The 13500-nt window shown below is 48.9% G+C and overlaps 5 protein-coding genes across 5 annotated transcripts; 3 read left to right on the forward strand and 2 right to left on the reverse strand.

Moving 5' to 3' along the window:
- Positions 1–767: 767 nt before the first annotated feature.
- BJ212DRAFT_457167 (uncharacterized protein) lies at positions 768–2292 on the reverse strand. Its single transcript, XM_041343255.1, has 10 exons — positions 2278–2292; positions 2117–2219; positions 1962–2054; positions 1887–1909; positions 1793–1826; positions 1670–1739; positions 1563–1613; positions 1435–1507; positions 1321–1378; positions 768–1266 (listed from the first exon to the last, which is right to left on the reverse strand). The coding sequence occupies exons 2-10, from the start codon at positions 2152–2154 to the stop codon at positions 1065–1067; spliced, it is 642 nt and encodes a 213-aa protein (XP_041190704.1). The 5' UTR covers positions 2155–2219; positions 2278–2292; the 3' UTR covers positions 768–1064.
- Positions 2293–5121: 2829 nt separating this feature from the next.
- On the forward strand, positions 5122–6210 carry BJ212DRAFT_1483170 (uncharacterized protein; the record flags this gene model as incomplete). The annotated part of the gene is made up of 9 exons (XM_041340572.1): positions 5122–5159; positions 5222–5314; positions 5367–5389; positions 5450–5483; positions 5537–5606; positions 5663–5713; positions 5769–5841; positions 5898–5955; positions 6009–6210. The coding sequence occupies 9 exons, from the start codon at positions 5122–5124 to the stop codon at positions 6208–6210; spliced, it is 642 nt and encodes a 213-aa protein (XP_041190705.1).
- Positions 6211–8155: 1945 nt separating this feature from the next.
- Positions 8156–9029, forward strand: BJ212DRAFT_1370522 (uncharacterized protein; the record flags this gene model as incomplete). Its single annotated transcript, XM_041336263.1, has 1 exon — positions 8156–9029. A coding segment is annotated over exon 1 (766 nt), but the record flags the coding sequence as incomplete, so codon positions are not given.
- A 416-nt stretch (positions 9030–9445) lies between these two features.
- Positions 9446–11199, reverse strand: BJ212DRAFT_457403 (uncharacterized protein). Its single transcript, XM_041343256.1, has 9 exons — positions 10925–11199; positions 10763–10865; positions 10620–10709; positions 10447–10563; positions 10324–10393; positions 10217–10267; positions 10087–10159; positions 9973–10030; positions 9446–9918 (listed from the first exon to the last, which is right to left on the reverse strand). Exons 2-9 carry the CDS (start codon positions 10798–10800, stop codon positions 9717–9719), a joined length of 699 nt encoding a protein of 232 aa, XP_041190707.1. The 5' UTR covers positions 10801–10865; positions 10925–11199; the 3' UTR covers positions 9446–9716.
- A 746-nt stretch (positions 11200–11945) lies between these two features.
- Positions 11946–13028, forward strand: BJ212DRAFT_1483173 (uncharacterized protein; the record flags this gene model as incomplete). Its single annotated transcript, XM_041340573.1, has 9 exons — positions 11946–11983; positions 12037–12126; positions 12183–12205; positions 12266–12299; positions 12353–12422; positions 12479–12529; positions 12587–12663; positions 12716–12772; positions 12827–13028. 9 exons carry the CDS (start codon positions 11946–11948, stop codon positions 13026–13028), a joined length of 642 nt encoding a protein of 213 aa, XP_041190708.1.
- Positions 13029–13500: the final 472 nt, after the last annotated feature.

Here is a 13500-nt window from a genome sequence, read left to right on the forward strand (position 1 = left end):
CGCCAATTCCCCTCAGTAGCTAAGGAAACTGAGGAGATCTGACGAGTGGAAGGAGGATGTTCTCTTTGCAGGTATTCATGTAACACATAATTGAAATGACCAGTACGCAAGACCCCGACCGGCGGTCCCAGAACCCTAGTTGACGTGATTTCCCTCGTCGTCCGCCAGTGCTCAAACAGTCATTCCACAAGTAGGACGCAAGTGGTCGTCTTATATGTATGGAGCATTACAACTAATACATATCGAAGTTTAGCAGAGATTTACCTGGTTGATGGGTTATTACCATCGCATCATGCATTTGCTCCTTTTCGTAATCGATAGGGTCCAACCAGGCCGGCTGTCGACCGGGTACTCCAGTCAGATATGGTGGAAGGATGCATCAACCAGGCGCAGGAGCAATACATCGGCGAGGTGCGGGAAGGGCGGGAGGGAATTATCAACATCAGCGAGGCGCGAGAAGGAAGGGCTGTTCCGTACGTCCCTAATGCTTCGTAGACTACGGGCCATCTGCAATAGAGGATCTTTGGAACCATGCTGTAATTGCTGAGCTAAAAGATCGAGGAGAGATCTAATAGCGTAAATAAGTGACAGACACTAGTGATGCGCAGATGGGCCTAGTGGGGAGAATAGTCTATGAGCCAGCTCTGATAGTTAGCCTATTCGAATGCATACGAGCAGGCTAACAAATATCGTTAATCAAATACGGTTGCATGATATATATCAGAATTAATGTATTACCCTGCAGGATCTTGTGCAGAAATTAGCTTGCTTTCTGAAGGAGGTTTTCCCTGATGATTTCATTTGAAACATATAGGTCAAGCCTTATCAAAACGGTACAACTCTTAACTCTCTCAAGAATCGGAGAGGCTCGGTCTAGGAACGAGGAACGAGAACGAAGACTTGAGATTGGGTCAAAGACTAAAGAACGATATTCGATGGGGAGAGGTATTATGAAAGAAAACAATCAAGCGAGGTCATTGGTGGACGCTATGAAAGCAGTGTGAATATTGAGATGCAGAGCTCACAGAACAGACATTAAAGCGTGCCAATCTCACATTCCTTAATCAAGCTCGGACGACCGTGTAACGTCCAGTGGCCGCGTCGCGCCTGAGGTTCCAATTCGTGTGCTCGGCAAGCCCTGTAAGGTCCTGCGTCCAGATCGCAGGGGTTTCAATGGCACCTCGTATAATTGTGGTCTCTTGATAGTCCGACGTGATGTAGATACGCAGGATCGGAGTGAACTGTGCCGTGACCTGACTGCCATCTCTGCATTTCATACTGTGAGCGCTCTGAAGGAGAAATAGAAGAAATATGACATACCCGACCTCGTCGAAGTAGAGTGCAGGCGTAGGCATGAAGTCTCCTTTGTTAAGAAACCCTGGAGGTGGACAAGACGCTCAGGTAAAAGAAGAGCAGACGATGATGGTCACAAACCGACTGCGATATCTTGAAGGGCTCCAGTGTTGTTCACGGCCTGTACGAGGCCAGAGGATCCCGTCTCAGGGGTCTACACGAGACATTTGTCGGTCGTCGAGATAAATATTAATGGAAACCGGACTCACAGAGAAACTATAGACATCCCTGGCCTCGGTCAGCTTTGTTTTCTGACCGACCTGCGTCATGACTTGCGTGAGTGCTAGGATCCATGGAGTAGATGAAAACTGCTCACATTAACCTGGATGCTGGTTCCAGCACTGATGAAGTTCCCATCCGTGACCTGGGCTCTGGAGAAAGCAAGCCTATATAATAAATAAGCAACTTTCATGGCTATCGTTCTTGTTGATCATCTTACTGGTTCGTGTAGGAAACTTGAGCCCTGTATGCACCTGGAAAGAGGGGTCATACGTAGGTCGGCGACTTTGCAGCAAAAGAATAGGAACACCTACCCGTCTTCCCGAATTTGCTGACCCTGAAAAATTGCAAGGTTTGAAATCGTCCCGGACAAGAGTAGGCGCACTTACTTCCAGACTACCGGGAAGCGGTCCTGGTAGAGGCTCTGCATATCGTCGTTGATCAAAGCGAGCATGATCGTCACCTCCTTGCCGAGGTCGTTGCTGCAAGACGACGGTGAGTCGGCTGAAATAATCATGCGGAGTGATAGCACAATGGCACTCACGACTGGATGGTCAAATGCCTGGTGAAGGGGCGTGACATTGTTTCAGATTTTTAGACACAAAGCGTACTAGTCGGAATTGAGTATGGATCGAAGAACTTGAGTTCTGCGGTTAGAATCTCAGAAAGGGGGTTTTTATATGTTTCGGATGGCACAAGCTATACCTCCTACCTTGGTTTGCAATTTAGCCAGCGTCTTCTTCGCGCCGAGGCACCTGACGCTGGAGACCCCAGATATTCGGACGCACGAGTCCTTCTGATCTACAAGGCAGCAGCACATGATGACCCTTGACTTGCTAGACAGCCGGCTTCTCCTTGAACCCATTCCCCGCTCATTCCAGGGTGCCCCTGTCCTTCATATCTTCCATTCATAACGTTACAGATGGACAGGCGTGGGGTCTGTTCCCACCATCTAGTAATCATCAAATAACTGAGTTGTGTCCAACGGATGTTCAAGTGTTCTCCGAGTCTTTGATGCCATAAGAACACATCACGACATCACTTCAAAGTCCAAAAACCTGACACTGCCTAATTAGGTCTCTCTGGTCGCACGATTCGGTAGCTCAAGTATAGATTACCATTCCCATGTATGTTTGAAGGAACTCGGGCGAAGCTGTTCCAGGTTGCCGTGAAGGGTTTTGAACATGACTCTGACAGACCAGGTAACACCGGCTATTCTTAATTAAAACTGCTTGATTATTGTCATTCACTCTTTGCGTTCAAGAACACACTTCCATTTTCTTGGTGTTGCTTTGGCAGCTCAGTCATGAGGTAGCCCTCTATATCTTTGTCTGTCGTTGTCGGCCCAGTCTGCCTAAGCGGTCGCAAGCAATATGGGTAGAAGCTCTAATTGAACGACCATTTAAACCACAGATAGTAGGGAAGTTCTATCACTTTCGCTATCTGTAATTACACTTATTGCCCCAGATTGTTCCTGACTCGAACGTCGCTTACAGCGGGTACCTAACCCCTGACCTTCTCCCCACTAAAATTTTGTCTTGCTGCCAGTTGTGGGATCTGCTTTAGCAAAATGGATGTTCGTTTTCATTGTCGATTTTCGGTGGATAACTTCCCGCAGCATTCAGGACGCCGTTCTAGCCATTCTAAATGTCTTATGCTGACCTACCGCTGTCAAATGTCAGTCTTTTGCAAATCCGCACGTCAAACTGACCCACTGTAGACCAGAAGGGGGGCAGGACCCCTTTTCTAGATTCAAATTAGCGATGTGTTGGAGGAACAGCAGTGGTCGGAATGTCGTCACGGCCCATGGGGAATGGGTGTGGCGTCCAAAATGGTCGGAAAGCCTGCTGAAAGGAGATCAAATGCCGACACATCAACTCCCATGGTTGTGATGAAAGCTCGGTCATTGCAAGCCAAGTACAGCGCTTGCCAGGGTGTATTGGCACGGGGATTACTAGGAAGTAGGTCATGTTCTTCTTGCTCGTCGATGTGCGAGGCGTTCATGTCGCGATTCTTCGCCTCCTGAAAAAATGACTGCACCAAGTACCGTTATCTTGTGCCTCCGGAATTCATCTTCGTCGTCTCATCCTCCGCCAGCTCAAGCTTGTGATACAGCTGATATAGATCCATGTTGTCGCCATCCATGTACTGTGAGCCGAATCTCCGACAAATAAGATTTGAAACGACATCTAGGATTCTACTAACCCACTGGCATATCACGGCTATTGACATAAACATAGAATCTATATTTTTTTTGGAAAGATAGCAAATATACGTACGTACACAATACCGATACTATGGAGGCTTGGAGACATAGTTTAGCGTGAGTCCTTGAGCAGAGGGCCCTACAGCTGCGCATGCCAGTAATTCAATAGAACTACGAAATTTCTTCAAGTCCGTAGTAGCTTGCTGAATATTATTCATTGTAGTACTGTACAACGGTCTGGTGGAATGGTTAGTGGGTCTTCATGCAAGCACTGGATGAGACACTTAGTCATGAAATTGAGAACTTCATTTCTTTTTCGCGCTTTTCCGAGGTCCTGCGCCACAGTTTCAGATATAGCTCGTATATTGAGAAAATTCATAGGCATGCATACACGACGAAAACCATAGTACCGGTATTGTGTACGTATATTTGCTATCCTTCCGAGAAAAAAAAACATAGATTCTATGTTTATGTCAATTGGCCGTGTAAGCTGATCTAATATTAACTTCACACGTCTAATGTCGGCGGCGGCGTGCCAGTACTCCAGTCCCCGACCCTCGCCCGACCCTCTTGACTAGTCAATTCCAATTCATTCCTTTTCCTGAAGGCTTGTACACAACGTTCCATGATCTGTGCAATATACATGTCTCTACTTATTTCTGAAGTCCACCCGGTCACGTTCCTAGAGTCATGTTCAACATCCTTCACGGCAACCTGGAACAGCTTCTCCTGAGTTCCTTCAGACATACATGATCTATGCTTGTCATACATATGTGAGGTACCGAATCGCGTGATCAGAGAAACCTAATCAGACGGTATTAGGTTCTGGAACTTTTCGTGATGTCGTAGTATGTTCTTAAGGCGTCAAAGACTCGGAGAACACTTGAACATCCGTTGGACACGACTTAGTTGTTCGAGGATCACCAGATGGTGGGAACAGACCCACGCCTGTCGCATCTGTAACGTTATGAAAGGAAAATACGAAGGACGGACGCGTCCTGGAACCGGAATGCCAACGGCAGCCATGACCTTGTGAGTGCGCAACGCCACTGCTCCGGGAACGGGTTCGTGGAGAAGCCGGCTGTCTAGCAAGTCAAAGGCCATCATGTGCTGCCGCTTTGTAGATCAGAAGGACTCATGCGTCTGAATATTTGGGGTCTCTAGTGGCAGGTGCCTCGGCACGAAGGAGACGCTGGCCAAATCGCAAACCAAGGCAGGAGGTACAGCCTGTGCCATCCGAAACATATAAAAGCCCCCTTTCCGAGACTCTAACCGCAGAACTCAAGTTCTTCAATCCATACTCAATCCCGACTAGTACGCTTTGTGTCTAAAAATCTGAAACAATGTCACGCCCCTTCACCAGGCATTTGACCATCCAGTCGTGAGTGCCATTGTGCTATCGCTCTGCATAAATTTTTCAGCCGACTCACCGTCGTCTCGCAGCAACGATCTCGGCAAGGAGGCGACGATCATGCTCGCTTTGATCAACGACGACATGCAGAGCCTCTACCAGGACCGCTTCCCGGTGGTCTGGAAGTAAGTGCGCCTACTCTTGTCCGGGACGATTTCAAACCTTGCAATTTTTCAGGGTCAGTAAATTCGGGAAGACGGGTAGGTGTTCCTATTCTTTTGCTGCAAAGTCGCCGACCTACGTATGACCCCTCTTTCCAGGTGCATACAGGGCTCAAGCTACCTACACGAACCAGTAAGATGATCGACGAGAACGATAGCCATGAAGGTCGCTTATTTATTACATAGACTTGCCTTCTCCAAAGCCCAGATCACGGATGGGAACTTCATCAGTGCTGGAACCAGCATCCAGGTCAATGTGAGCGGTTCTCATCTACTTCGTGGATCCTAGCACTCACGCAAGTCGTGACGCAGGTCGGTCAGAAAACAAAGCTCACCGAGGCCAGGGATGTCTATAGTTTCTCTGTGAGTCCGGTTTCTGTTAATATTTATCTCGACGATCGACTAATATCTCGTGTAGACCCCTGAGGCGGGATCCTCTGGCTTCGTACAGGCCGTGAACAACACTGGGGCCCTTCAAGATATCGCAGTCGGTTTGTGACCATCATCGTCTGCTCTTATTTTACCTGAGCGTCTTGTCCACCTCCAGGGTTTCTTAACAAAGGAGACTTCATGCCTACGCCTGCACTCTACTTCGACGAGGTCGGGTATGTCATATTTTTCTATTTCTCCTTCAGAGCGCTCACAGTACGAAATGCAGAGATGGCAGTCAGGTCACGGCACAGTTCACTCCGATCCTACGTGTCTACATCACGACAGACTATCAAGAGACCGCAATTATACGAGGTGCCATTGAAACCCCTGCGATCTGGTCGCAGGACCTCACTGGGCTTGCCGAGCACACGACTTGGAACCTCAAGCGCGACGTGGTCAGTGGACGTTACACGCTCACCCATGCTTGATTAAGGAATGCGAGATTGGCCCGTCTAAATTTCTGTCGTGAGGTCTGCATCTCAATGTTCATTTTACTTTCATGGCATCTACCAACGGTCTCACTTAGTTGTTTGTTTGTCATGTATTTCGCAAGGGTTGAGAGTTGTACCGTTTTTATGGGGATTATCTATGTGTTTTAAATCTTGCATTTTTTGAACAAGATCTCCCGAGGTGTGCATGTCAAGATACTACGGATCTATCGAACATTAAGGTTCCATCTGACAGTCGGTCAGTCAAAAGTAGGCGCACTTACTTCCAAAGAAGTCCTCGCAGAGGCCTTCCATATCGCCATTAATCAAAGCGAGCATGATCGACATCTCCTTGCCGAGGTCGTTACTGCGAGACGATGGTGAGTCGGGTGAACAAGTTATAGCGCAAAGACACTCACCACTAGAAGGTGGTGAAGGGGCGTGACATTGTTTCAGATTTCTAAATACGAGGTGTACTAGTCGAAATTGAGTGTAGATTGAAGGGCTTGAGTTCTGCAATTAGAGCCTCAGCAAGGAGGCTTTATATGTTTCGGGTCGCATCATGACTGGCTGTACCTCCTTCCTCTGTTTGCGATTTAGCCAGCTTCTCCTTCATGCCTCGGTAAGTACCTTTTTCTTTTTTTTTGATTCTTATTTATTGTCCGTTGGGCGAAGCCCTATGGACATGGTCTGATTGAACTTAAAGCTCGAAGTTCCGAGGATCTGTCCGGCTTTAGCCTTCAAGTTCGCCACCGGCACACCTCTTTCAATCATCCCTCCTGCTATGTCCTAACTAACGATGTTCCTCCCCTTCCCGCCGCCCTTGCAAGTCCTTTCTCTTAATTTTGATATCACTACTCAGAGCCTCTTACTTGCATTGAACTAGTGCTGTCCCCGCCCACCAATATTGCGCTGCCTACCATGCCCTACCATGACCGCCTACACCCCGCAGCTGGTGCCTCCTGCATTCTGCCACCCCCAGCACCTCACTATGCCCTCTCGCGTCATTTTGGTGAGTTTTCCTCTTTCTCTGACCAAGGTCAGTTTTTCCTGCCCTCTTCTGCCAATATTTACCCGCTTGCATTTCCTGCATTCAATTCCACCTCGTATCATTGATTCATCCATGGTACGTTTTTTCTTCTGTCTCTTCCTTTTTATATATCATTCCTCGTCACGGTGCGCCTTGTGCATGTAGGTTTTCTCATTTCTCCTTGTCGTCTAACCTTCTGCATCTTCCCTCTCGCACAATCTCGCACCTTTCTTGCACTGTGCTTGTTGGCTATCATGATAGCTGAGCGTACTCGTGACCTCTGGTGCAATTTGATGCGCCCATTACGTACTGGTACGGCTATCACGGCCTGTTACGTGGTTCGCATAGTTTTGGTTGTTTGGTTTGATGAATACCGAGTTCATGTATGTGTTGTACGACAAGGTCGAAACTTTGCGTCTGATCATTTTGGGACCGTATTGACAACCTTTCTCAGACAACGTGAAACGTAGCAGTGCACCGCTAGACACGAGCATCAGGATACATAGGTTAATCGAGCAAGTATGATAAATATATGTCAAGGATGCAACAAAACAACAACAATTTTGGCCAAATTGGAAATCACCCTCATTAATCATGCTCGTCTGTCATCGAGTCTCCAATTATGCATGTGTAAGTCTTGCAAGGGCAGCTGCACGATGCCTGACTTCCTCTGCTACACTATCGGAGGGCAGCAGCAGCACACAACCCGACTCCATTTTCGCCACCAAAGAATCTCCTTGGGACCATATACTGAGCGACTCAATAAATGATATACCACCTGTCATCCCCTCCCCAGTCCGCAGTCCTTTACGCGGCGGCGATGTAGAAACCTCAGGGCGCACCCGCGCACGCAGACAAGCAATGACCGCACGCGAAATCAGCGCCTTCGACGAAATGTTCAACATGATCTTCGATGCGGTCTCAGAGCAAAAGAACCCCTCCGCCAAACTCTCCTCCTCAAAACAAGACGACCCACTCGCTGTTCTCAGTGGAATCGGGCGCAAGCCATTTGGACAAGCCCCAATGTCAGATTTATTCGGCAAACTCAGACGACACTCAAAACGGTTGAAATGGACGACGGAGGCGGATGGGGAATTTGATAAGAAGAAGGAGGAAATGGAACTTTGTGATACGGATCAGCAGCTGCTTGAATGGGCCATGCGCGAGGTGTTCGGGCAGTCTCAGAAATACGAGGAACGTGCACGAAATGCTATTGCTAAAGCCGAGGAACAGCATGCTACAGGCCTCACCCCAAGCTCAAACGCAAGCGGAAGCGCAAATCCACCACCACAACTTACGTCTACGCACCTTGAACTCCAACACCCGACATATCCCTACCTGATCGCGCACCTCATGCATTCTTTCCGCGACAAATACCGTGACCCTCACCTCGCTCTCTCCATCTTCGACTATGCGCGGCACCTGAGCATACCGAGCTATGTATTCGGGTGCACCACTCCCGCATACAACGAACTGCTAGAAACCCGCTGGTCGTGTTTCCGCGACCTCAGAGGCGTACACGACGCCCTCGAAGAAATGCGGGTCAACGGGGTCGAGCCCGATGGCAGAACCAAGAAACTTGTCGAGAAACTAAGGCGCGAAGTGGGGGCGCGCACGGTTTGGGAAGAGGAATCTATGTTTGGGAGTGGGGAGGTTGTTGGGATGTTATCTAAGATCGAGCAGCTTGCTATTAAGGAGCCCAGAGGGAAGCGGGGGAAAGGGTCGGGCAGGAAAGGGCCGGCTTTTGATGCGTGGAAGGGGGATGCGCTTAAGGAGGATGTGGAGGACGGTTATGAGTTCGGCCAGTGGAGTTCTCGCAAGAGTCAAGCGAGGCCAAAACGTCGGGAACGAGACTCAGAACGGACAGCTGTCACGGGGCTGGATGATTTGCTAGATGGCAAGATACCAAGCGAAGACCAGCTGGAATTCAAATAGCGTATTGATCCCATGCATTATTGGGCGTAATGGAAACCACTGGTAATTATCTTAGCAGCACAACTATATATAAGAAAAAGTAACCAGCTTGCTACACATATCGGGGAACGTCAGGGAGGGGTATTCCGGCAGGAAACGTGTTCTAGGACCCTTGCCAGCGTCAGAGAGTGCGTACGGAAGAGAAATGATGCGATCAGCATGAGGGCGGAACTGCGATTTGACGAGGACGACACTCCATACGCGAATGTGGGGAAGTTCGCTACAACTGGGAGGTCGTAGAACCAGAGGGTGATGTAAATTTCTTCTTCTGCGTTATCGGGCGAGCTATTCAAGTTGTCTTCCTATTGGCTGAATTGTGTGGCCATCGCTGGTCATTCAATCAAGTATACAAAGAGGCCTATCGATCAAAACAGCACCAACTGTCGCAAAGTATTACACGAGACACAAGCGATCATACAAAAGAAAAGTAGGCGACGAGAACAGGGAGAACTTGAGACCTTACAGATCACATAGTTAGGCGCACCGATGTCAGATTGCTTAATCAAGATTGGACAATCGTGTAATGTCCCGTGGCCGCGTCGCGATTGAGCGTCCAAGTCGTGCTCTCAGCGAGCTCAGCGAGGTCCTGCGACCAGATCGCAGGAGTGTCGATAGCACCTCGTATGATTGCGGTCTGTTGATAGTCCGACGTAACGTAAACGCGCAGAACCGGAGTGAACCGAGCAGTGACGTGACTGCCATCTCTGCGTTTTGTACTGTGAGCTCTCCGAAGAAGGAAGAGAGGAGAGAGAACATACCCGACACCGTTGAAGTAGAGTGCGGGCTTGGGCATCAACTCTTTTGGGCTCATGAAGCCTGGAGACGGACAATGCAATAAGACGAAAGAAAAGGAGACGATGATGATCACAAACCGACTGCAATGTCCTGAACGTCCCCAGTGCTGTTCACGGCCTGCAAGACACCAGCGACTCCCGCCTGAGGGGGCTACACGAGACATTCAACGAGTGGTAAAGAATAGAGACGAACGAAAGTCAGACTTACAGAGAAGTGGTAGACATCGTTGGCCACGGTCAGGGTTGTTTTCTCGCTGACCTGCGTCATGACCTGCGTTGGCGCTAGGAATTCCAGAACAGATGAGAGCCGCTCACATTGATCTTAACGGATGTTTCAGCGTCGATGATGTTTCCATCCACGACCTGCGGCTTGGAGAAAGCGAGCCTATACGTTGAATAAGCATTGTATACGACCATCATCTGCATTTTCTGTCTTACTGGCTCGTGTAGGTCGCGTGAGCCTCGTATGGACCTGGAAAGAGGGGTCGTATATAAGTCAGCGACTCGGAAACGCAAGAGTAGGAACGCCCACCCGTCTTCCCGAATGTGCTGACTCTGAGAAATCGCAAGGTTTGAGATCGTCACGGGAAATAGCAGGCGCATGGACTTACTTCCAAACTACTGGGAAGAAGTCCTCGTAGAGACCTTCCATGTCGGCATCGAAAGTGAGCATGATCGTCGCCTCCTTGCCGAGGTTGTTGCTGCGAGAAGACGGTGAGTCGGGTGAAAATTCGTGTAGTGCAAAGACACTCACGACTGGAAGGTCAAGTTCCTGGTGAAGAGGTGTGACATCGTTTCAGACTGTTAAACACAAAGTGTACTAGTTGAGATCGAATGTGAATTGAAGAGCTTGAGTTCTGCAGCTAGAGTCTCAGTGAGGAGGTTTTTATATCTTTCGAGATCGCGTAGGCCGTACCTCCTTCATTTGTTTGCGATTTAATCCAGGTCTCCTTCGACACTTTCTCGTACCTTCGTGCCTTGGTACCTGCCGCTGGTCACCTAATGCACTGTGCTCCCATTGCTTCGGTTTACCAGACAATGATTAATTGCCAGTTTCGAGTTCTTGACCCATCTCGTGCCTTCAATCTCTCCGGAGTGCCTGCCGCTGCGGACCCTAAGTATTGCGATGTATGCGCTCCTAAGATCTACAAGGCGGCAGCAAATACTGGCCTTGGCTTCAACTGTCAAAGTCAAAGTTCAGTCAAAAGAGCCGTAAGATACTGAACCTGCAAGCTATGTGCTCTTGGCTATGTAATATCGAATAAGTCTTGCTCTCTGAATCCAAGGGAGCTGTCAAGACTCAAAATTAATTAACTTGAAGTAGCATTTGCTTGGTCATCATAAATCTCTGACTTGAACTTTGACGAAAGTTCTGCTTTCCGTACATGTAATGGATGTTACCCTAGGACTGGCTGAGCAGCTCCTGTTTGCGTATGCCTGCTAGTACTTGCGACTGTAACCGTGACTCAACTCCCTATAAGTAGGGGCCCACTGTCTGGATCTCAATTCCATGATCTACAGTAGCAGCCAGGTCAAATCCTTTGACAGTTGAAGCCAAGGCCAGTATTTGCTGCCGCCTTGTAGATCTTAGGAGCGCATACATCGCAATACTTAGGGTCCGCAGCGGCAGGCACTCCGGAGAGATTGAAGGCACGAGATGGGTCAAGAACTCGAAACTGGCAATTAATCATTGTCTGGTAAACCGAAGCAATGGGAGCACAGTGCATTAGGTGACCAGCGGCAGGTACCAAGGCACGAAGGTACGAGAAAGTGTCGAAGGAGACCTGGATTAAATCGCAAACAAATGAAGGAGGTACGGCCTACGCGATCTCGAAAGATATAAAAACCTCCTCACTGAGACTCTAGCTGCAGAACTCAAGCTCTTCAATTCACATTCGATCTCAACTAGTACACTTTGTGTTTAACAGTCTGAAACGATGTCACACCTCTTCACCAGGAACTTGACCTTCCAGTCGTGAGTGTCTTTGCACTACACGAATTTTCACCCGACTCACCGTCTTCTCGCAGCAACAACCTCGGCAAGGAGGCGACGATCATGCTCACTTTCGATGCCGACATGGAAGGTCTCTACGAGGACTTCTTCCCAGTAGTTTGGAAGTAAGTCCATGCGCCTGCTATTTCCCGTGACGATCTCAAACCTTGCGATTTCTCAGAGTCAGCACATTCGGGAAGACGGGTGGGCGTTCCTACTCTTGCGTTTCCGAGTCGCTGACTTATATACGACCCCTCTTTCCAGGTCCATACGAGGCTCACGCGACCTACACGAGCCAGTAAGACAGAAAATGCAGATGATGGTCGTATACAATGCTTATTCAACGTATAGGCTCGCTTTCTCCAAGCCGCAGGTCGTGGATGGAAACATCATCGACGCTGAAACATCCGTTAAGATCAATGTGAGCGGCTCTCATCTGTTCTGGAATTCCTAGCGCCAACGCAGGTCATGACGCAGGTCAGCGAGAAAACAACCCTGACCGTGGCCAACGATGTCTACCACTTCTCTGTAAGTCTGACTTTCGTTCGTCTCTATTCTTTACCACTCGTTGAATGTCTCGTGTAGCCCCCTCAGGCGGGAGTCGCTGGTGTCTTGCAGGCCGTGAACAGCACTGGGGACGTTCAGGACATTGCAGTCGGTTTGTGATCATCATCGTCTCCTTTTCTTTCGTCTTATTGCATTGTCCGTCTCCAGGCTTCATGAGCCAAAAGAGTTGATGCCCAAGCCCGCACTCTACTTCAACGGTGTCGGGTATGTTCTCTCTCCTCTCTTCCTTCTTCGGAGAGCTCACAGTACAAAACGCAGAGATGGCAGTCACGTCACTGCTCGGTTCACTCCGGTTCTGCGCGTTTACGTTACGTCGGACTATCAACAGACCGCAATCATACGAGGTGCTATCGACACTCCTGCGATCTGGTCGCAGGACCTCGCTGAGCTCGCTGAGAGCACGACTTGGACGCTCAATCGCGACGCGGCCACGGGACATTACACGATTGTCCAATCTTGATTAAGCAATCTGACATCGGTGCGCCTAACTATGTGATCTGTAAGGTCTCAAGTTCTCCCTGTTTTCGTCGCCTACTTTTCTTTTGTATGATCGCTTGTGTCTCGTGTAATACTTTGCGACAGTTGGTGCTGTTTTGATCGATAGGCCTCTTTATATAATACTTGATTGAATAACCAGCGATGGCTACGCAATTCAGCCAATAGGAAGACAACTTGAACAGCTCGCCCGATAACACAGAAGAAGAAATTTACATCACCCTCTGGTTCTATGACCTCCCAGCTGTGGCGAACTTCCCCACATTCGCGCATGGAATGCAGTCCTTGTCAAATCGCAGCTCCACCCTCATCCTGATCGCATCATTTCTCTCCCATACGTACTCTCTGACGCTGGCAAGGGTCCTAGAGCATGTTTCCTACAGGAATACCCCTCCTTCCCATTTACATCAATCCTGACGTTCCCCGATATGTGTAGC

This window comes from Suillus subaureus (genome assembly GCF_016647635.1).
Source record: "Suillus subaureus strain MN1 chromosome Unknown BJ212scaffold_26, whole genome shotgun sequence".
In the NCBI taxonomy this organism is placed as follows: domain Eukaryota; kingdom Fungi; phylum Basidiomycota; class Agaricomycetes; order Boletales; family Suillaceae; genus Suillus; species Suillus subaureus.